The 24568-nt window shown below is 34.9% G+C and overlaps 1 protein-coding gene across 1 annotated transcript in view; it reads left to right on the top strand.

Annotated features, from left to right (window-relative positions):
- Positions 1-9157: 9157 nt before the first annotated feature.
- Positions 9158-24568, top strand: part of LOC142349254 (protein STPG4-like) — a 91360-nt gene continuing 75949 nt past the window's right edge. Inside the window, exons 1-2 of the mRNA XM_075400695.1 lie at positions 9158-9702; positions 15537-15676. Of these exons, the coding sequence (XP_075256810.1) occupies positions 9578-9702; positions 15537-15676 (265 nt within the window). The 5' untranslated portion in view covers positions 9158-9577. The remainder of the gene's footprint in view (positions 9703-15536; positions 15677-24568) is intronic.

Raw genomic sequence — 24568 nt, 5'->3', positions numbered from 1 at the left:
CATTGAAAACACTACGAAAAAGACCAACAACAAAACAGCAAAAACAAAAATTTCACGGCAAAAATCCAATATCTAAATTTAAAAGCACCTAGAAACAACGTCAAGTTCTAATCAGACAAAACCTTAACTACACAAATTTAAATTTTCCTCATTACACAGCAGATGGGATTTTTCTTTAATATGACCAGGTAACAAGTCGACAAAAAGAAGAAATAAGGAGGCGAAATTCAAAAATCAATCAAAATTTTTTAAACCAAATAATATCAAGTCCTAAAAATCATTAGATTTTAACGAAATAATTTTTGATAAATTCACTAAAAAGTCATAATGAGACCAATAGGACCTGTCTTTGGTTAGACTAAGCCACGGGAACGGGCTATAGATGCAGAAATACTCAAAGAATTACGAAAGACAAATTACAAACATTGCGAAAACACAAATTAGAGAAGCCATTAAAATCATTAGCTTTTATCTGAATATTATGTAGTTTCAAAAAAATTTCTGTTTATAATAATTCAGCTAAAATAATACTGATTGAATAAATAGTTTCAATGGATCCACAATTGAAAATCATTGGGATCGCTTACTACGCGATTGTGCTAAAGTTGAAGACGAAAAGAAAACACCAATACACCACTCACATAACTTTTTATGAAATTCCATATTGTCCAACAAACAAAACATCAGTTGCCTCATAATATCTGAAATCAAGTATATATTTAAAATGCAGGGGATGGCATGGGACCTCTCAATGATGAGAATAAGTTACAAGTAGACGAAAACGACAACAAAGCTGGAAAAGCTGAAAAATCCTTAAAATCTTAAAAATGTATAATATCATAAACTTTAAGACTATTAGCTATAGACTGATTACTTCGGGTAAAATTATGCAATCAATCCCCAATTACCGGCTATTGAGACCGGTCTTATGTCTACCTAAAGAATAAAAACCGGTCATCATTTTACGGCTATCTAAAGAAAAAAACAATCTAACACAGCAATTTAAGAATGAGCAAGAAAAGCGTCAAAGCCATTAAAAAAAGAACTTTTTATTATAAAACTTTTCGACGTTCTATTATTTGTAACAGCAATTTGACTCCAATAAATCAACAAACATGAACAAATACATTAAAACAACGAAAATTTTTGAGGAAACCGTAGTATCAACGCCATTAAATTCAATAGCTTTCAGCGGAAGCTAATAATTACGCTAGGTTATGCCTCGATGAGACAATTTGGACGTCTGTCATTCAAAACTCATCAATAAGACATGATAAAAAGTCATTCACTATGAAAGCAACAAAAACACAGGCAAAATCCAAAAAGAAGGAGAAAAGAGCGAGAAGAAAGTGACCAAGCCATTTAAATCATAAGCTTTTCACTGAAAACTTTATTTATGATCCATTCCCAAAGCCAATGCAACTATCAGTTTGAGCATAACGTGTTAAGATTCCAAAAAGGACCGAAATTACGAAAAAATAACAAGAACTTTTCAAAACAAAATTATGAAAACTCGTGCATCGAAGTCATAACACCAATAGTTAGAACCCGAAAAGTAAAACAGAAGGGTCCGGTCATTACCGAGACTCCATTACAGTTCACGCAATAAGGGTTAAGATGGTTTAATGATCAAAAAATCTCTCGAAATTCATTTTCAAAGTCTTAACAGTCATTAATTTTAATAGCCTTCAACGAAAGTCAAATAATACACTCAGCCATACCTCAATTGTTAGCCAAGGACAATTCTCATGCAGGTTATCGACAAGACCTCACAAAAAGTCTTAGGGCTATGGAAACAACAACAAAAGCAGGCAACACCAAAAATTCAGTGGAAAAGTGCGCGAAGAAAGTGTCGAGGCCATTTCAACCATAAGCTTTTCTCTGAAAACTTTATCCATGATCAATTTAACATCTTCTCTAAACCAATGAGGCATTTCAGTATCAGAATAATGTGATAAGATTTCAAGAGGGACCAATAGTACGAAATTGTCCCAAATTTCTTTTTCAAATCTTGAAATCTTGTGAAATTGAAGTCATACAACAGATAGTAAAAGGATAAAACCGCTAACCAGATTAATTTTGGTTACACTAGAAGGCAAGGGGTCTTGTCATTATTGAGACTGACTTACAATTCAAAAAATAAGTTTATGATCGGTTAATGTTAAAAAATTTCTAAAAACATAATTTTTAAAGTCTTAACAGCCGTTAGTTGTCCACTCAGAGCTCTAGATAGGTTTAAATATTGTTCAATATTAAATTAACTGGACCTTTAGCCACCGAATTTAAGCCATAGGACTCCAAAATTTTAATAAAATCAAATGGAATATCAAAATTTCATTTAAAATTACGAAAACTCCGAGCCGAAGCCAAGAAAACACTAGCGATTCCTTGAAAACGAATTTTTTGTTCATTGGGTTTCATTAGACTGTAAATCAGGTTAGCCTTTAACGGAACCTCTGTATGAAAAGTGACTAGTCTCTAGAATACTGAAGAAAACGAAAAAAAATATGAAAAGTTTTCTAATAAAAGAGCTCTGAAACAGAATTCGAATTTTTTTGATAGGAAACATACCTATCGGACCAGAGCTAGTCTCCTTATCGCCTTTCGTCTATAAAGAACTCAAATTGATCTTTTTGGGGCGTGAACTGTAATTTTGAAGCAATATATTTCTTTAAAAAATAACTTAATTTGGAGAAAAATTACACTAAAAGTGAACAATAAAAGTCAAATGCAAGCATCGATAACGGATGTTAGTAGTTCTGACCATCTCAACCGAAACATCACAGGAATGAACTTTAGGGTAGTTCAGTTACTGCTGAAATATCACACAAAACTTCAATCCTCGTTAACTCCCCGAAAACAATGAAATTCAAAAAAATCTTTTTAGTATTGAATTCTACACTGGACAAGCTTTTTAATGACACCAGTCACAATTCTCTACGATGAATATATCGATCGGCCAAAATTGTCTGAACAAAAAAGACCATAAAGATACCACGCGACTTAACGAAGCGGATAGACGAGATTGTGCAATCCGCGAGTTTAATAAAATCTAGCTGCAACAGATATAAATCTAAATGAACTCCCAGATCTCGAAACCATCAGCAGTAAGCACATCCCTACCCTAAGTTTCATTCATATAAAGTTTCGGATGAGATGGTCAGATTTACTAACATCCGTTATCAATGCTTGCATTTCACACGCGCAATCGTAAGAAAAATGGAAAAAAAACTTTGCAATTATCAAATGTGTTCTACGCGCGTCTAATCGTGGGGGTCAGAAACACAGGCAGCAGCAAGAGAAACAATTGCTGAGCAGACTTGAGCGATGGAAATCAGGTGAATATGCTGTACTGTGGTACGAAGCGGCCTCAATGAAGCAGTCAAATAAAACTAGCAATGAGTCAATAGACGCTTTAGCAAGCCGCAGGAAATCTCTTTGCCTGCAGGGGCAGTTTGGGAGGGCATCGAAAACTCTGTCTTCTGACGGTGTCGCAGCTGACATTGCTGCAACGTTGAATGAACTTAAAAAGCTTCACCCTAAGGGAAAGCAACCTGATTACAAGTTTGATCAAGATGCTAACAAGAACACATTTCAATTTGACGAGGCATCAGTATTCTCCCAAATCGAGTCGTTCTTCAAATTTACTGCAACTGGGCCGTCAAAATGTATCTCGAGCTTCTGATGCATGCAGTAAACTGCGGTGCCCCTGATAAACCAAAGCGAGCAATCACCAGTTTAACAAAATTCATCAACTTCCCGAATTCGTTCACTTCCCGAGACAGCAGGGGTCAGCTTCCCGAATTCGTTGATACTATAATATGTAGTGCAACACTAGCTGCATTGAGAAAATTGGAAGATGGAGTCCATCCTATCGCTGTTGGGGAAGTCATTCGACGTCTTATTGCTAAAGGCATAGCTCGTGAAATGAATTCAGAAGCTGCTGATCTAATTAACACAAAACAATTGGGAGTAGCAGTCAAGGGTGGTGCTGAGGGCGTAGTACATGCAACAAGAGTTTCCTTCGAAAAAATGCAAAAATAAAAAATTCCGGAATGTTACAGATTGATATCAAAAATGCCGTCATTTCGGTAAAAAGAAGCAACATTTTGGAAGCAGCCGCGAAATTCTTACCTAGTGTTGCTCCTTTTACGACTTTTTGCTGATCACAGCACAGTCATTTGCATTTTAACAACACATACTTATGTGGCTAATCGGGAGTTCAACAAGGGGATCCTTTGGGGCCTCGTTTGTTTTCAATAGCTCTGTGGCCATTCATTAAAGAAATTGAAACAAAATTACCAAATCTAGTACAGCATAATTGGTATTTGGATGATGGCATCCCTGCTGGTACCCATCAACAATTTTGCACAGCATTGAATTTGTTGACAAATTTGGGTGAAGGATGCGATTTAGAGCTCAGAATAGAAAAAATGTGAGCTTTGGTCACCCGTTGATCTGAAAGCTATAGATAACAGAGTAAAAAGAAATAACAAAGAAGGACTTGATATCTTAGGCGCTGCCATCGGCAATTCCAGTTTTGTCGCTGCATCTTTGAGAAAAGGAGTCAAAAAATTAGAAGAACTGCTCGACAACCTGGCGTATCTAGACAACCCACATTGTGCGCTTGGAATTCTTCGAAGCTGTCTTGGTGCCCCAAAGATGGTGTATTCCCTGCGATGTAACACTCCATCTGACGACTCCTCTGTTATTTTGCAGGATTTTGACAACCTTCAGGGAACAATATTTGAGAATATGCTAGGCACCGTTATAAGTGACAACGCTTGAAAGCAGGTTTGCTTACCAATAAGCAAAACTGGCGTTGGTATTAGACAAGCAGTTGTCCAATTGAAAGCGGCTTTTGTTTCATCGGTATCGCAGGCAGACGCTCTAGTAGAACAAATAACCGGTGAGAAAATTACAGACAACCAAAACTACAAAGAAACAGTGGAAGAACTGAAGAATCTAGAAATTAGCCAATATACACAACACAAGATTCAGGAGGCACTTGACGATGCTGCATTTTCTGGCCTTCTTGGTAAACAGATTTCAAATCGAGAGAAAGCGTTCACTAACGTTGCCTCAATCTGGTGCCTGGCTTTCCGCACCTCCAATATTAGTCTGGGCCTTCACCTTCCGCCAAATTAATTCAGAGCCGCATTGAAGTATCGGATTGGTGTTCCGTTATGCATTGAGGAACGAAAATGCCCTTACTGTCAAAACGGCAGACTGGAAAAACTGGGTGATCGCGCTTAAAGCTGTTATTGTCGGGGGGATATGGTATCGCGGCACGATAGAGTGAGGGATAGAATATTTGCTGCTTTCTCGACCGCAAATTCATCACCCGTCTGCGAACAGAAAAATGTGATTCATTCCAGATAATAACTCAACGCCAGGATACATATACTTGCCCAGCTGGTCAGCGGGACAACCATCAGCGCAAGACGTAACCATAACTTCCCCACTGCAGACCAGTCTAATTTCAGATGCGGCGAGGAGGTGTCGTTTTCCTCTGACGAATGCTGAAGATTGGAAATATGAACAATATGCCCAAAAATGTGCCGAAATAGGTATCCAGTTTGTACCACTCGCGTTTAAATCTTTCGGGGGCTTCTAAGATTTGGTGCGAAAAACTTTGGAACGTATAGCTTTGCTTGCCGATAACCGAAACTTTCAACCAGCTGGTTTATCAATTGCCTACAATCATCTCAAGGAGTCTCAGTGGCATTAATGAGAGGTTCAGCCTTAATGCTGATAGTCAGAGATCCCCTGTTACGAAACTCGTTCCTTCGACAGCACCCTCAGCCCCACAATGGTTAATTTACAGTCTTGGCTCACCCAATTTTTTTTGCCCAATTTTGCTGTTGGCGAATTTGTTTGTCACCCAATGAGTGGGTACAATGCTCATTTCTTCCGTTCAACCCAATTGTGTGGGTTGACGACGAAGAAATTTTTAAGACCCGATTGTGAGGGTTTCTGGGAACAAATAAAAGGCAAATACTCAATTGCGTGGGCACCATGGTAATTTATGGGCACAAGGCTGATCGCAAGAAAACTTTCTGAGAATTGACTGAACTTAGAAATGATTTCAACTATGATTTCCCCAACCACATATACCTGAAATTTATGTTTTCCATTCTTAAAAAAAATTTTATATGTAGTTCTTCCCCCCACAAGTGGGGTTGGAACAAAAATTGTAGTAAACAACTGGGAACATATAATCTCTCTATGTTGTTAGATGTTGGTTAGATGTTAGAGGACAGATTGGAGCCGATATAACTCTTCTCGGAAAGGTTTTTATAATGCCTGTTACAGTTTAATTTTTCGCAACCTAAAAAGCAATATAGAGCTTTCCTTTGCAGAGCCCAAAATTTTGTTTTTTTTTTGGCTGAGAGATCTGTCCTCAAGTTTTCAAAAATGTTTATTTACCGAAGCTAAGTGTCAACTATTTAGGTAGTCAGTATATTGGTTTATATCAAATATATATCAAATAGGTTCATTTAAATCTCAATAGGATGATAATTAGACCTAACATGTATCGGAATATTTTTTAAGACTACACAAAATATCCCAAATCACCGATAGGATCAGTAAAAATGTTCCAACTGTTTGTCTCTCTATAAATAATTCGTTTGATTAAAAAATGAGAGAAAGATTGAAAGTGTTTGTGTTCGTCGATTATTAGGTAGATTGAACTTAAAAAAGAAGGATTTGGATGGCTCAAGATGTGTCTAGTTATTTGTCGGAAAGTTGTATTTGAAATCAAAATCTTGCAAGAAACTTGCCAGATTCTTGCAAGATTTCGCATTCAAAAGGTGTTTACGAAAATGTCAGTTAAATTCAGTTTTGCTTATCAAAAATTTAGGTTATAGTCGTTTCATTTGGTTCTCAGTTAGTTTCAGCTACCAAAAATACACACATGAATTTTCCAGAATTCAAAAATTTGCAAGATTCATGTAAGATTCTTGCAAGATTTTGAATCCGAATTAATTTTTATTCGGTTTTGTAGTTTGCTTAATAAACAAAAATTTGCTTCATAGATGTTTTCTAAAAACAATTTTACCTTGATTTTTTTTACATTGATTGACATCTTGTATGATTTCTGCAAGAATCTTGCAACTTTTGAATCTTCTTGCAAGATTCCTGCAAGATTTGAATCCACTCATAATTAGGGTACTGGCGCCTAGCTTGTGGTTCGGAACGAAGTCTTCTGGCACAAAACAATGCAACGTTTGTAAAAACACACTAAATAAAGCTCCACTACAAAAAGCGCCTTAACTTTCTTGAAACGTTCGGGTAGTTTTGCCTCACCTGAAATTACCACAACTTTTGCTGAAAATTATTTTGATTGTAATTGATATCCCTTACATATTGCTTGATTTTAATTTCATCAACTTTTTTGTCTCGTTCACTTACGTTTTTAGTTGTGACAAATATAGTGCAACCTTTTGTGAAATATCTTTTTTTGAAATCCGTTTGAAGATAAATCATCTTATTTCAATTGAATTTGTTTGTTTGTTTGTTCCCATTAAATATAGAAAACGAATCAGATCATTGTCTAGAGAAAACATATCTCCTCTTCCACATGGTAATTTGAGATGTGGTAACACTAAACCTTTTAAAACATTAGTGTTATCTTCTGATGCTGATACTGTTTGTTTCTGATTTAATATTAATTTTTCTGTACCTCTGGTTAGCAAACTTGTTTGTTCAGTTAGAGTTTTTGTTAATAATTCTGATAATTCGGATAAAATATTTCTTCTACGCTACTACAATACTCTTGTTGTTTTAATTTATATTTCATTCTATTTCTGTTTTTTTTCTAGTTTCTTTAAGTCTATTATTATTTCTATTGTACTAATCTGCGGATCAGTTTCACTGATAGACCTGTCACAGCTTATCTTATTTCACATTCAGGAAAAACCATAATATTAAGTCATTTTTCATCACTTATAAAATTTAGGAAATTTTTGATAGTTCTTTTTTATTGAAAGTTTTCTATATCTTTAGAAAGAATACAACCTAAGCCAAATTTTGATGCTATATAACCTATCTGTGAACGGAATTGGTCCGTGCTAAACCCAGAAGCTTCACTAATAGTCAAAAACTAATAATTAAGAAAATATTCAAGAAAAACCTTAAAGTTAATTCAACGTTCTTCACTTATAGCATCTTTGATAATTATTGTTTTATTAATGTACTAAATAACCTATAGTAAAAAAACTAGTTTTTGATTTTTTAAAGAAAAACCACAAAATGTCATTCGTTATGACTTCAATCGTCAATAAATCTTTGTTTATCATTATATTTACAAATGCATTTTTTATAATTCGAAAGAAAAAAACCTAAGCTAAATTTTGATACTACATAGTCAAAATAAAATTTAAGAAATTATTCAAAATAATTGATGGTTTTTTGTCTACTCCTAATACTTCAATGTGTTATATATTACCAGTCTATCCGGATCATAATACAATACTCCTATACCACTGTGAAAAACCATCACTTACTTGCTTCAAGTAAAATAAGCATCTTTCTTTTTAGTTGAATAAAAATTTAGAAAATCCGCAAAAAAGCGTTAAAAAATAGTCGCAACAAGAGTATTCTAGAATGATTCCATTTGAGTGGATCTGCAAACAGAGACACATAATTTAGCTTGGACACAAGATGTGTTGAACTGCTTATTTTAACCAATATTTATGTGTTTTTATTCAATGGAGTTATATGCAAAGTGGTTCGTTGTTTTTGTTTTAACGTTAGGGAAAATATTGTTAAAACTGTGATTTTAGCGTATTTTATTATTGATGAAAAAGTGCAATTTTAGTTTATTTTTAGGGTTTTTATAAAGTTCAAAAATCAGTTAAATAACGTAATTTGAATAGTTGTTTTAGAGAGTAGTGGATAATATGTACTATCCCGACGTCTTCCGTTAGGAAGGGGCTGGATATCACATATTATCCACTAATCTAGATGTCTCATAAAACCATGCTTTGTAAGAATACTTTTCATGGACTCAGGAGTTTACAGGTGTTTTGAATTCAATCAATTATAAAAGTATCGTGTTGTAGCTTTTATCCACAATCATTGAACCGTATTTGTGTACAGATGGTTATAAAAACCGGTATGCAATATTAATTCACTTTAAAGGTATAAACGAGATGTTTCTCATTTGACCACAGAAAAATACTTTTCTTTTCAAATTTTCCAGCTTAATCTGAAAGCAAACAAAGACGTTTATTATACCATAGTCCGTATTTAATCTAAAGTTAAATCAACGAAAAAACGCTCTTAAGCTAATTAAGCGTTGTTAAATTAAGCTTACATTTTGAAGAGCTCAGAATATTTTTATTCATATCCATTACACACGCTCTCGCAGCTAACACCAAATATTTATTGAGTAAAAATTCGAGCTCTTTGAAACCGTTTATATTAGTATTTACTAAACTAAACGAACTTCAAACAATTTTGTGCACAAAATTGAGCTTTATTTTAACTCTAGCATAAATTCAATTATCTTGATTAGATTTTTACGAATTGAAAAAATAGCCAAGGAAGAGAGCCAAATTCTCAGCAAATAATGCAGCAGAGCTTGTCCACTCCACCCGAAGGTCAGCAGAGTTCAACACTGCTTGCTGCCAGGAGACAACATAACCCAAATGCACTCTATCAGGAGCCTGTTTCTTGCCGTGAATCGTGGTGGAGGTGAGCGAGAACCCGAACCTAACTCTAAGGCAAACGCAAATGCAGTACTGAGTCAGAGTCCTATACACGTCACATTTAAACTGAATTTATATGATTCAGAGCTAATTCAGGGATTCATTCTTAATCTTCTTCTGATTTAGAAAATGAATATTTTCTCTGATTTTTGCTCTCATTCAGAGAAATTCAGAAATCATTTCACAGCTGGTTCTGAAATCCATTTGAACCAGTGTTAAAACTTAAAAATTTGCTGATATTGATCTGAATCAGTACTGACTGTTGCTGAACCTTAGGTACGGGAAAAATTACATAATTACAACGAGCTACAAATGTAAATTATGCCAATGGTCATCCTTAAAGGATCTCCTTAAAAGACTATGCATCTTCTGACAAGACGATGCATAAATAATGGAAGATCTTACCACCTATTCTTATGAACTATACTCCTAGAAAAACATCGAATTCGTCGCAAGATGTAAATTTACATATCCCAGGTCGAGGTTTTCGTTTGTGCCCGTTTATGACGCAGAACGTTTTTGAACGCACACAGAGGGTGCGGTGCGTTCAAACATACACAGGCGAGGACTTTTCTTGAACGAGCAATATAACCGCACCAACATATATATCCATTATATAAAAGGAAGCCGAAGAAACAATAAACATCAGAAAATTAACAATCTAATACATCAGAAAAGTTTTCATCGATCTTCGTTTTTCGAAATTTTCCTTCATATCTCATTTTTTGTTTTTTTTCTACGTTTTTCATAATGTATACATGTAACTTGCCTGCAAACGCTATGCAAGAAAAAAAATTGGTGGAATGAAAACAATTTTCCTAAAGATTGGAAATGCTGAAATATCCGATTCATATTTTTTTATATTAAGGTGATAGCAATCAAAATTTAACTAATTTTTCTTGTCGAAAATGACATTATTTTGGTAAACGAACGCTTCCACCAAATTTTGATCTTCTCGAAGACGCGTTCAATAATTCGAACTCTTCGCTGAAGAAAATATCGTTGAGAAAAGATCCTTGAAGAAAGTGTCCTTACAGAAATTAGGTGTCCCAGCTTCAAAATTTCTTAGTTATCCCGAAAAAGTGATATATATCATTTGATTTTTTTGTCAAATCTCTCAGTCTGTTACAAATTTGCTTTTGATGGGTTAGTTTTTTTCGTTTTTCAGCTTTTTTCAGGTGGTTTGTGGATTTGCGAGAATGTTAAAAGTTTAACCTCTTCATGGAAGATCTATTTGCAAGAGTCCTGTGAGATCTTACGAGATAAACTATTGGACTTGACTAAGGATATAACAAAAAAGTAAGTTATCAAAAAAATATACCGTTTTCTCTTAAAAAAAGCTAGCAATCCCTTCATCCACTTTGACTGCCACAACGACTCGTGAACATTCCTCGTTGCCCTGCAGTCATTCAGTACCTCAAAAAAGATCTTTAATTGTACTGATTTCCAACAAATTAGGTTGGGTTTCACTAGTTTCATCTCAATACTCGGGACAAGTGGATTTCAAAAATTTAAAATTTAAAAATTAAAAATTTAAAAAGTTCTTAAAAACTATTAGAATATAAATATTTATAAGCTTTAGCCAGAGATAGACATCGTGCTACCTAAATTGACACCAGTCTCTCCTCATAAATACAAAAAAAAACATGACAAAAGTTTCTCGGTACACGGGCTGACCACAAAGAGTTATTCATTACTGAACCTTCTTCATTATAAACTTGTAAAACCCTAACTAAAACAGCATATTTATATCAAAAAAGTTGATTGAGAAAAAAACAGAACATGTTTTTCAGATGGTACCAAGTAATTCCATAGTAAAATCATTATTATGAAAGTTTCGAAAAAGTTGAAACTTCTTGAAAAATTTTCGAAAAATTTTTACATGCATTTTGTAAGAACATGTTATCAGTTAAAACAACTATATACATACTGCGTACTCCGCTCATACTCTTGATGTTGCTGATACCAAAAACTGATTCAGGACGAAACGAGTGCCTTCGGTGTGCCTTTGGGATGAGTTTCAGTTCTTTTCGGGTGCAACCAGCAATTAAAGTTTTTTGTTTCTATTCACAACGTGAGCACAAGTTATGTTTAATATCCACGCTTGAAGTACGCTCAAACAGTGAGGCACGTTTTTTATAGCACGTTTCACTCAAACAGAGAAGTTGACTTGTTAGAAAATAGGTGGCTCAAAATTTAGGTGTTTAAATTTCTCCAATTACAGATTTCTAGTTAATTTTAAAGGTCGACGCATGAAATATGCCCAAACAGAAATGTAAGTCTTTTTTATCTTTACTAGGCTTCACTCGAGCAGAGAGGTTGACTTGTTACAAAATAAATTACTTAAAGTTCACGTTTTTTTTTCCATTCACACCGTGAGCTCAAGTTGTTTTTAAATGTCCACGTACCAAATCAACTCAAATAGCAAGTTGCTTCTTTACTAACAGAACTCTCTCAAATAGAGAGGTTGACTTGTCAGAAAAAAAGATAATCTAACTAATCAAAATTTAAATTTTTTTAAATTAAGACTTTTAAAAAAATAGATCACTCAAACTTCAGGTTTTTCAATTTCCACTCACACTGTGAGCTCAAGTTGTTTTGAATAGTCTACGCATGAAATATACTCAAAAATGAGTCAAGTTTTTTCTACTGAAATCTCTCTATAACAGAGTTTGACGTTTCAGAAAAAAATAGCTCAAAAATTAAGTTTCTCTAAATTAATTTTTCCACTCACATCCTGATTTCAATTTGTTTTTAAATGTCCACCCATTAAATATACTCAAACGGCGATGTAAGTTTTTTCTAGCATACTTCACCTGAGTAGAGAGATTGACTTACTAGAAAAGAGATAGCTCGAAATTTATTTTTTGGCGTTTCCACTCACATCGTGAGTTCAATTTGTTTGAACATGTCCGCGCATCAAGTACACACAAACAGCGATGTACGTCTGTTCTAGCAGACTTCAACCAAAGAGAAAGGTTGAACTGTTAAAAGAAGATAGCTCAGAGTATAGGTTTTTTGATGTCTTCACTCACATTATTACGAGTTCAGGTTGTTGTTAACTGTCCGGCAAGAGCATTTCTAATGGAGTTCACTCAAACAGCGATGTACGTTTTTTTCTGGTAGACTTCAGTCAAATAGAGATGTTGACTTGTCAGAAATTAGATAACGCAAAGTTTAAGTTTTTCAATGTTTCCATAGACATGATTTCAAATTGTTTTTAAAAGTCATCGCATGAAGTATACTCAAACAGCGAGGTACGTCATTTCTAGCAGAATTTACACAAGTAGAGAGGTTGACTTTTTGGAGAAAAGGTCGCTCGAAGTTCAATTTTTTTTATTATTTCCGATCACACCGTGAGTTGAATTTGTTTATACGTTTCTGAGCATCATGTACACTCACATCATCGAGCTACGCCTTTTCTAGCAGAACTCACTCAAGTGGAAAGGTTGACTTGTTAGAAAACAGACTAATCAAAGTTTATGTTTTTTCGACTCACACCGTGAGCTCGAATTGTTCTTATAAGTCCACGTTTGAAACGTTTTTCATTTATGTGCAATTTCTCAAAAGGGAGTACCTGTTTTGCTAATTAACTCAGCAATGGCATTAGTTGATCTCATTAGGATTTTTGCAATTACATGGGGACGAAGTTCATTGTCGCTCAATTTTTGACCCGAAGATCAACAGAAAAATCGGAAAAAATATCAACCAGCTAAATAACAGGCTTGAGGGGCAATCTGGACCTCATTTTACGACATCAAAACAAACTTGGTGCCTCTGAGAGAGATTTTCTGTTTTAAAGACGAATCCTACGCGGGACACTCCGCTTAAATTGAGCAATTTGCAATCTAGCCGCCTGCTCCGAGGATGGACATAGTCAGACAAAAATGCTGCCAACTACACATAAGGCCAACTAGGTGCCCAATTCAGCAACGGCAATGAACTTTTTGAACTGACATTTTGTGTTTTAGAATTCAACCCAATTCATTTGAAAGATGTGTTCGCAATTTTGCCGTTTTTCGCAATTTTGCCATTATTTGCAATTTTTCCCTCATTTGCAATTTTGCCATTTTTGGCAATTTTTTGTTCTCCTCTCTGCTTTTGGGTTTTGTACGGGATCGATGTATGTGCACTTCCGCAATGTTCTCGTCTTTTCAAATAGTTGTGGTGTGATATAGTATGATACAAACATGCCCGTGGTGTGATGTATTATGGTGTGGGAATGCCTGTTGTCTGATGTGAAATGATTTGAACATGGTTGTGGTGTGATGTAGATTTTTTAGTGTGATTATGTCTGTGGTGTGATTTAGATGGTGCGAATATGACTGTGTTCTGATGTAGTATCATGTGAAAATTCCTTTGGCGTGATTTAGTACGATGTGAACATGCCTGTGGTGTGATCCAGGGTCGAGGTTTTGTCGAAAAATTATGTAAGATTTGCGGTGAATAGTGGTGAAAAAACACATTTTCTCCCGCAAAACGCCAGCATCTTTTAGCGATATGCGGCAAAAGTGGTGAAATTTTGTAAGATTAGCGGTTTTTAGCGGTGAGTTTTTGTAAGATTTGAGGTTTTAGAGGTGAATTTTTGCAAGATTTACGGTTTTTAGCGGTGAACTTGTTTTTTTCACAGCATTCACTGGAAATGTTACAAATATAAACTGCTGTTCCCGGGTTTGAACCCCTCGCCTCCTGAATGCCAACGATTTCCTATTCCACTGCGCCTTCTGTCAATCACTTCTATATTAATTTTTGCGAATTTAAATCAGATTCAATAAACGTCATGGGAAACAATTGCTTTGGAATGATGTAAGATTTGCGATTTTTGTAGTGAAGTTTTTAGCTTAAGCGGTGAAAAAAATTATTTAGCGCTACCAACGGGAGCCAGCGAAAATAAAAATTTCACCGCTAAAAACTGCGATTCTTACGAATTTTCACAGCAAAGAATTTACTGTGAATTTTAGCTATAGATTGACGAATGCTTTGCGGCTTTAGGGGTAAATTTTCTTCTCGCCACTTTCATAGATGAAAATACAATTTTTTTCTAGAGACACTACCTCAAAAATAATAGCAGTTTTAGACTTACCATACACAAGGGATATCTGTTTATGAGTTTGAATTGATTTGGGTAACTCCTTGTTCTGATTAAAATACACAATTTTTGAAAGGTATTATTCGCTTATACGTAACTAAAAACGGATGAATGTCTAACTTTTTTTGAGAAAATTTTTTTGATTATGAATATATTTGTTTTGATCTAATTTGGCGCAGAGACTGCAAGGAAATACCTTTTGTGAATTATATGGGTTGTTTTACTAAAAGGATTCTGTGAAAAGTTAAAAGTCTTCAATCGGTCTGCTGGCTGCTGCAAAAATACTTAGCGGTGAAATTTTTGCACCACTTTCAACGCATTCATCGCTATTCTTATATCATAAAGATATTTGGTAAATTTAGTGGCAAATTTTTGTAAGATTTGCAATTCTAAGCGCTGAATTCTTTTCTTTTCACCGTATTAACCGCATTCAACGATAAAAAACAGCAATTCTCAAATCTTTTCACCGTGTTCACCGCAAATTTACATTTTTAGTGATTTTAAGCGTTGACACCTCGACCCGGGATGTAGTATGATGTGAATATGCCTGCGGTGTGATATAGTATGGTTTGAAAATGCCTGCCAAGCTTCTGGATTTGCAATAGTTCAGTACTGAATATGCTCTAGGTGGTAATCATTGGTAAACTATTAAAAGTGGACAAATCGGTTACAAACTTGACAATCAATCGTTCAAAGAGAATAGATTTTCAGAAAGATTGCATTAAATGTAGGAGTGAGTTGAAGGCAACGCCTGTACCAGGATCCTATACACAGAGGGGGCTGACAGACGACCTTGAAAGGAGACTATGCAACTCATCCTTTAGAAGTTCAGGCAGGACCAGGGCACCTCACTCTTGGCTACCACTAAAAGGTACATAATTACCCGGCTCTTTCTCATTAACGAACAAAAGCCTGCGCCAAAGCTGGCATATCATCTCAGTGAATCCCATCAATTGATCATAGAAATTTCTGATCTTTTCCACTTGTGCCTCAACCCCCCCCCCCCACCCCAGCTTAGTGGGGTGCATATTATATGCACCACCCCCAGCCCCGACTCACGTGTCATATCTTTAATAATGATTTACGACTGCAGCAGACGAAAGTACGGAATATGTATGCTCCACCAATCAGAGACAGAGAAAACTCTATTCTCTTTTATACAGCGCCAACACGCCTGACTTTAGTCAGTCTATTAGATAGTTGCACTATGTCTATACCATTAACTCCGGTGCTGTATTATATTATCACCGTAATAATTCAAGTTTATCTTGAGCGTGTTACAGAGTCGGTTAATCAGAGAGAACTAGGTAAGCATACTTCGCGCGCAGAAATAAGTAGACCTAACTCTTTATACTTTTAGGCTATAAAAGGAGTCCACATCGGGTCTGCCTCTTAATTGGTGCGACCAGTGAGTTAACAAACTCTAACAGTAAAAACAAAACAAGATACAACCTAACTCTCGTATAGAGAACTTCAGAGTTTATAAACTTGACTTAGTCGCAGCAGACACGATCCTAAAAAAATTGTTCAACAGTAACGACAAAAATAAAATTTCTGTAAAACCACAAAATCACTGCAGTGAATTTCAATAAATTTTAATGAAAATGAACCCTAAAGTGAACTTATAAAATAGACTGTATATGATCTGCTTACGTTTCTTTTGTTTTTTTTATGAATTGATCTCGGTTTGGAACATTCCCAATGGGGCGATTTTAGAGACGAGATCATGAATGCCATTGAGATATCACATCGTCATTGACCAAATATCTCCTGATCGCCGACTCTCAAATACGACACTTGGACGCTGGCAATTTGAATATCCTCTCCCTGCCGGAGTGCGTCACGTATATATCTTTGTCCCTCCAGACTGTCTGACCGCAACGACCTCTACAACGCAACAACCCTTATAATGACACCTCAGCACGTGAATTTACGAACAACCTCATCGAGTTCGCAAACTTTCTTAGAGCACGAGCCAAAAACGTTTTTGTCCTTTTTGTACCAGAAAAGCAGGAAAGCAAATTTTGATTTAAAAAAGGTGAACAACATCATCCAAGACAAGGCAGCTGATAAAGTTCTATACCTGGTTCCGGAAACTAGTGAATAGATACTTACCTTATAGTTACACAACAATCGTCAAAGCTTCACGGAAAAAATTCGAGAGTTTACGTGTCTCAATGAAATTACCAACTTGCACGTCTGTATTATTGAATGTTACCTATAATCCGAATAAACAAATTTTTTTTAAAACAAGTAAATTGAAAATATAACCCAGGGGTTAAATATTACAAGTTTAAAATTATATAAACAAAATCAGTACAATGTTAAAAATAAAAAATTAGTGGTTCCGTTTTCTAAAGGTAAAAATAACTTTTGAAGCAACCAACGTTCCTTTCCAACGGTACAAGTTTGAATTGTTGGAGCAGATGCTGTATTAACATGCGTTTAAACTTTGATTTTGATCTGATAGTCCGGACATCACGCGTTAGTTTATTCCATTTTTGGATGCTTCTTTTTTGTATTGATCGACTGCTCGACCTTAAGAGAATTAGCTGTTCAATTCTTTTGTTTCTTCTTACTAAGACATTACCACTTAGACAAAAACTCACAGTGCCGTGTGTTTTCAATAATGAAATATCATTCCTAAGTTTTGAAACACTCATCTGGCTTATTAAAAGTTCTGCAGGCAAAATGTCAGATTTTACTAAGAGATCTGTAGATCTCTCAAACTTTTTTCTCATGTAGCAAACTTTAATACCCCAATTGATTTGTCGATTAATTCGCTGCATTGCAGAGAAATTCAAGTTCTAAAAAATAGAGCACTGAATGTTAAATGAGAAAGGACTAGGGATTTGAATAGCATCAATCGTGCTTCCAGAGGTAACTGATAACGTAAAAGGTATATGGATCTAATCGCTGTGGCCATATTTGATAGGACTTTGTTGAGTTGTACATGAAAATTTAGTTTAGAATCAATTATTATACCCAAGTATCTGCAGTGACTTTGTGGTTTAATTTCTTGTCCCCGAAAAACTATTGGATCAAAATTTTCATGTTCCTTCGAGACGCAAAGAAGTTCAGTTTTACCGGTATTCAAGGTTAATTTCTTTTGCTTTAGATAATTATCTCTTTTCTCCAGTATTTCAGAAACACATTTTTCCAGTTCGCTGACATTGTTTCTGCTAAAATGGAAACTTGTGTCATCAGCAAATTGAATTATGCCGAAGTTTCCTTGTACCTTTTCTCGAAAATCATTAATATAGAGAAAAAAAACTAATGGCCCTAAAACCGTTCCCTGTGGAACACCATGATTTGTTTCCAATCATTCTGAGTAAACATCATTTATCTTAACACACTGCTGTCTGTTTTTAAGAAAAGAAGCAAATAATTCAACTGCACTCTCTGAAAAACCGTAAGCTTCAATTTTTTTGAGAAAAATTTCGTGCGATATTGAATTAAATGCTTTAGCTAGATCAATAAAAACAGCAACTGAAATTTTTGAGTTATCATAGTTTTCTTGTAATGCTTCGATTAAGTGTAAAACAGCATCTGTAGAAGACTTATGTTTTTGAAATCCAAACTGTGTAACGTTCAAAATTTTTTCTTTTTGCATAAATTTGTTAACCTGATTGAGAAGTATACGCTCAAAGAGTTTTGCAAACATTGGAGTAATTCAGATAGGCCTATAGTTCTCGCAAATTTTTACGTCCCCTTTTTTGTAGACCGGACTAATGAAAGCAAGTTTTAAATTTTCCGGGAAAACATTTTGACTAATGCATGTGTTAAAAACAAATTGCAAATGGGTTCCGATTGGAAGCTTTGCTGCCTTGATTGCCCAAGCATTAAAAACTCCTGGACCCGGAGATTTATTGTTGTCCAGTGAATCGATGGCATCATATAGTTCCTTTAGTGTAACTGTTCTGAAGCAAAAATTTTCCCTAACTTCTATGCGAGAAATATTTTGAGCGCTCACATATTGTCCATTGTATAAGCCTAGTTTTTGAAAACTTCTATTGAGACAATTTGCAATATCAAGTTCATTTTCTACTTCTGTTTCACCGTCGACTAGTTTGTCTATAACGAGACACTCCCTTTCTTTGCCAATTCTTTTTTTGATGAAACTCCATTGTTCTTTACTTGTTGGTAGTTCTTTGGAAAATTGTTTGCAAAATTCGTTTTGGGCTGTTTTTAAACGCCTATTAACTAAATTTCTCTGATATTTGAAAATGGTATGCGCTTGCTCCGATGGGTTATTTTTCCAGATATTAAATAGTCTATGTTTTTTGGCGATTTCTTCTCTCAACTCTTTTGTCAGCCACGGTTTTTCAGCAATTTTTCTTTCTGGTTGAAAGCTTTTTATAAGTGGGGCGTGGAACTCTAGAGTAGTACTGAAAACGTTTATGAAAGCATTGTACATGCTATTTCCATCTTCACATTGATATAAGTTACTCCAGTCCTGATTTGAAAGATCAAGACTAAATTTATTTGCATCGAAATTTCTTTTATTTCTACTGATAAAACTTTGCTTCCTGTATTTAGGTTCAACAGGAAAATTGGTAGTGTATAAAACAATCAAGTGATCCATTTCAACTGATGGCGAAAAAATCTGAACATCTTGAATTTGGTTTTTGCTGGAAAACCCATGATCGATTAGTGTTACGCCTTGGCTGGTGGCTCGTGTTGGTTTTTCTGTGTTTGACAAGGTAAGGCCGGAATTACTCGCAAATTCATCCAATAAAATGGATTCCCTTTTGTTGAAATAATTGAGATTATAATCGCCAAAAAGCAAAACTTCGTCAGTGATTGAGTACACCGAGGAAGTCTCTGATGTTAATTCGTCAATGAAATAGTTTCCCAAGTTTTTATTTGGACAATACGAAGCATTAATTAGGATTTTGTTAACCGATAGCCCAGATATTTCTACCCATAAGGACTCAAAAAAGCTTTCAATGAGTACATTTAGATCATTTCGCTGTTTTGAAGATATTTACCTAGGAACCCAGATGGCAACACCCCCACCCTTGTTTACTCCTGTCTTTGATGACCTCGATTTTGAATAAAATTTGTGTTTCGGACTCAAAAAATTCTCTGGATAAATGTCTGTTTCATTCAACCAAGTTTCAGTTAGGACCACTATTGTGTTTTGAGTCAAATTTTTCAAAAAGTCAGTGAAAAAGTCATATTTGTTTTTTAAACTGCGTGCATTGAAAAGACAAATGTTTAGATTTTTTCAATCTTTTGTAACTATTTCTATCAGCATGTCCGATTCACGAATGTGAGAAAAAGGACCCGGATTTAGATGAATATCACCGCTTAGGAGCAAACGTATGAAGTGTAAAAAAAATATTTTTTAAATACTCAAAAATCGAAAAAAGCGGAACCTAATTTTCACATTATAATAATCATGATTTTGGTTGTGTGACATAACCGAATATATAAAGTTTTCATTTGAAGTGCTAAGTAAAAAAGCAAAAACTGTTAGTTTGGAAATGCTCATTTTTGCTGACAAAAAAACATTAAGTCACACAACCAAGGGATTGATTAAAAACGCTGAATTTGTCGCAGTGCAATGTTGTTTTGTGACACAGTAATATTATGCTGTTGATAATAGTTCCGAATACTCTTGACAATTTTTTGTACTCCAGCCAAATTTCAGTGAACACCATCATTAGATATTTCAGATGTTGTAATGTTGCATTTCAAAACCTCTACTTTTGTCCATTTAAACGTTCCATTTAACTCCAAAGCAATATTTCCCAGTTGCTTATTGAACTTTTCAATTTCAATATTATTCGATTCGCGCCCATAAAGGCCATTTTTAACTTGTGGAATTTCAGAAAGTAGAACTCTGTGAGGTTTCAACTTTTTGATTGCTTTTTTAACAGTTTCACATAATTGAGATGCTGCGGCCACCCCCGAAACAGCCTTATCTATACTATTATGACCCGCATGAAAAATGAGTGATTGGCATTTCGCTCCTGACGAATACTGTTCGACTGTTTGTCCCAAATCAATAATTGTTGCAGAGGGATAAAAATGAATCCCAGTATCATAAGAAATATAAGATTGTCGTATTTTTTTGTATGTACGGTCTGAAATTATAAGATGGTTAGTGTTTCTGTTAAAAAATTTTGGAAAAAATTTTGGTTCCGACGGCTCCAAAAAATTTGTTGAATTTTAATATTGTGACCCATTAAGTTTTCCAATAGCGAACTGTTCTGATCCCGTAAATATCCGACTTCCGATTGGAATTGATCAATCATTCGACACTGGTACGCGTTTGCATTATATTTCAATTCTATCTGCTGCTTTTGTTTGTCAATAACATTGTTTTGTTCTGAGATCGTTTGAGCTTGTTTGTCGATTAATTGTTTCTGTTCTTGTACGATTTCGTTTTTTTGCTTTAACTGTTTTCGCATGTCCTCGATGGTGTTTGTAAGTCTTGAAAGTTCATTACTCAATTCAGTTTTAGTCTGCTGAGGCACTTTTAAGCAAAACTTTGTTTGAATTTCGATTCACGCAGCAAATTGCATTTACCAACTGTTCTGCTCTTTGACTTTTGCTCCTTGCAATGTTTTTTAACAACTAGCAAACAGTATTGTTAATGCAATTACGAAAAACGGAAATATAATACTTTTGGGTGATTATAACATTAACTACTTAGATAAGTTGGAAACATCTAAGCTCGAACCAGTAAAACTTCCGTATGATTGCATGTCAACAACAAAAATTCCTACTCCTTTAAAGCGGGCGAACAATACCGAAAGCCTTATTGATCTGATCATCACACATTCACATATTCCATTATCACTGACTGCTCAAACATTCCATCACACATTCCATTATCATACATTCCATTATCACCGACTGCTCACTTACAAACGACACTGGAAATTGTGATAGCTTTGAAAAAGTGATCACTTTGCTATTTTAAGTATGTTAGGGCTTCGTGTAGAAACTAAAAAGATGCCAGTTCAGAAATCATTTTACGATAAAACGAATTATAATGTATCTGATCTTAAACACTGCCTAGAACAACAACACTGGCATAAAATATACGTTCAGAGCAGCTTGGATTCCAAACAACAACTTTTTAACTCAAAATTTTACGACACCACAGTCACAAGACGCACCACTTAATATGTTTCATTAGAAATGACATAAAACTTTCACGTTAACCGACAGCTGGTTAAATAAAAAATCAAGACAAATGACCGTCGATAAAGATAGATTTTTGAATGATAAAGACTATGAAAAGTTCTTCGATCTAACAACCAAACTCAGTAATTTTATTGATTACAATTTCAATAATGCAATTAATGCAATTACGAAAAACGGAAAGATAATACTTTTGGGTGATTATAACATTAACTACTTAGATAAGTTGGAAAGATCTAAGCTCGAACCAGTAAAACTTCCGTATGATTGCATGTCAACAACAAAAATTCCTAATCCTTTAAAGCGGGCGAACAATACGGAAAGCCTTATTGATCTGATCATCACACATTCACTTATTCCATTATCACTGACTGCTCACACATTCCATCACACATTCCATTATCATACATTCCATTATCATACATTCCATTATCACCGACTGCTCACTTACAAACGACACTGTTAATTGTGATAGCTTTGAAAACTGTGATCACTTTGCTATTTTAAGTATCTTAGGGCTTCGTGTAGAAACTAAAAAGATGCCAGTTCAGAAATCATTTTACGATAAAAACGAATTATAATGTATTTGATCTTAAACAGTGCCTAGAATAACAACAGTGGCATAAAATATACATTCAGAGCAGCTTGGATTCCAAAAAAACAACTTTTTTATTCAAAATTTTACAACAGCACAGTCACAAGACGCACCACTTAATATGTTTCATTAGAAATGACATAAAACTTTCACGTTAACCGACAGCTGGTTAAGTAGAAAATCAAGACAAATGACCGTCGATCAAAATAGATTTTTGAATGATAAAGACTATGAAAATTTCTTCGATCTAACAACAAACTCAGTAAATTTATTGATTACAATTTCAATAGATTTCAAAGAAATCTCATTGAAGCAGCAGAAAATGACAGGAAAAAAAGAATGCAGATAAATAGGATAAGAAACTCCGAAAAAGTAAAAACCAGAGTTTTTAGTATTAGAAATGTTTTTGGTGATTACGTAACGCACACAAAAAACGCTAACCTACTAAATTATCGTTTCTCTACATTTGGAAAGTTCCACTTTCCCCAATTGCCATTACAGATGTCAACGTGTGTAATTTAAAATAAAGAACTTTATAATTCAATTTGCAACGGGAAAAAACTGTAATTATGCAATTAAAGCACAGGGAAGAAATAAAACAATCTGACCATCACACCTTTCAGCATGGGCTATTAAAGACTCAATTTCTGTAATTGTGACTCATCTAATTTTTCTTGTGAACTTTTGCATCAAAACATCTTGCTTTCCCAATAAAATTAAACAAGCACATGTTGTTCCACTGTACAAGAAATATGAACCTCAAGAGCCCAATAACTATCGCCCAAACTCCATTACCGCGTGCCTATCTAAGGTTATTGAAGCCATCTTGAAGCATCGAGTTTGCCAGTACACTCACAACAACAAATTACGAAGTAAAAATCAATATGGTTTTAGGAAAAAATACTCAACAGCCGATTCCCTATTATTCTGCACAGAATTAATCAAAAAGAAAACTGACATTAGCAATTTTGTCAGAGCCGCTTTCCTTGATGTTTCAAAAACTTTTGATTCAATCAATTACGAAATTTTGAATATCAAGTTGGACAACTTATGTATTCATGAAAGCTCAAAAAATCTATTCCGAAGATTCCTTACAAACTGTCGCCAATCTGTAATCCTACAAGACTGCATATCAGACGAAACAACGCCTCTTAGAGGCGTACCACAAGAAACAGTACTGGGCCCACTTTTATTCAATCTGTTTACTACATATATGGCAACACGAGTTGACAAAGAACCTGAACTTATACAAAATGCTGAAGATACCGTTTTTTTTCAACTTTCGGTACATCCATTGACAAAATTAATTTAGATTAAAGTGCCAACAAACTAATTCATTATTTTCATGAACACCAACTCACAGTAAACGCCTCAAAGACTGAATTCAAGATATTAGGTAAGAGCACACGGAAACACTTTAATGAACAGATCATTATAAATTCAATTCCAATAGATGAGGAACCAGAAGTTAGATTTTTATGGGTAAATATAGACAGCAGCTTATCATTTCAAGGGGAAGTTAACCAAATCCTACGAAAAATGTACCAAGGAATAAAAACAAATTACGCTATTAGAGAATCTATCCCACAGAAACTTTTGCAACTCGTTTTAATTGCACTGGTATTAAGTCATTTGCAACACTCAGCAGTTGTTTCTCGAGCAAATGAGCAGAATCTAATAGTAGTCTTGGAAAAACAGCTAAACTCGGCATTAAGGGCAACATAATTCGGACAAAATTTGAATCTGTGAATCTGTTCAAGATTTTAAACGCACTCGGATCCCACTCACCGTTAAACTATTACGACCTGCTTTTAAACCACCAACTGAATATCCCTTAGTCCCCTGGAGTTTTGATGAGCGTAACGGGACAAAATATTGTCCTGGAACCTGAAACTTGTTTCAAGCAAAATGCAGAATTCATTTGTGAGATTGGCAATACTAGATTGGAATGAACTACCCAGTGAAATTAAAATCAAACAATACAAAAAAAATTCTCCAAGCTGCTTAGAA

This window comes from Convolutriloba macropyga, chromosome 11 (assembly GCF_964194025.1).
Source record: "Convolutriloba macropyga chromosome 11, txConMacr16.3, whole genome shotgun sequence".
In the NCBI taxonomy this organism is placed as follows: Eukaryota; Metazoa; Xenacoelomorpha; order Acoela; family Convolutidae; genus Convolutriloba; species Convolutriloba macropyga.
Note: the sequence above shows the minus strand (reverse complement) of the source record. Positions and strands in the feature narration are given on the sequence as shown.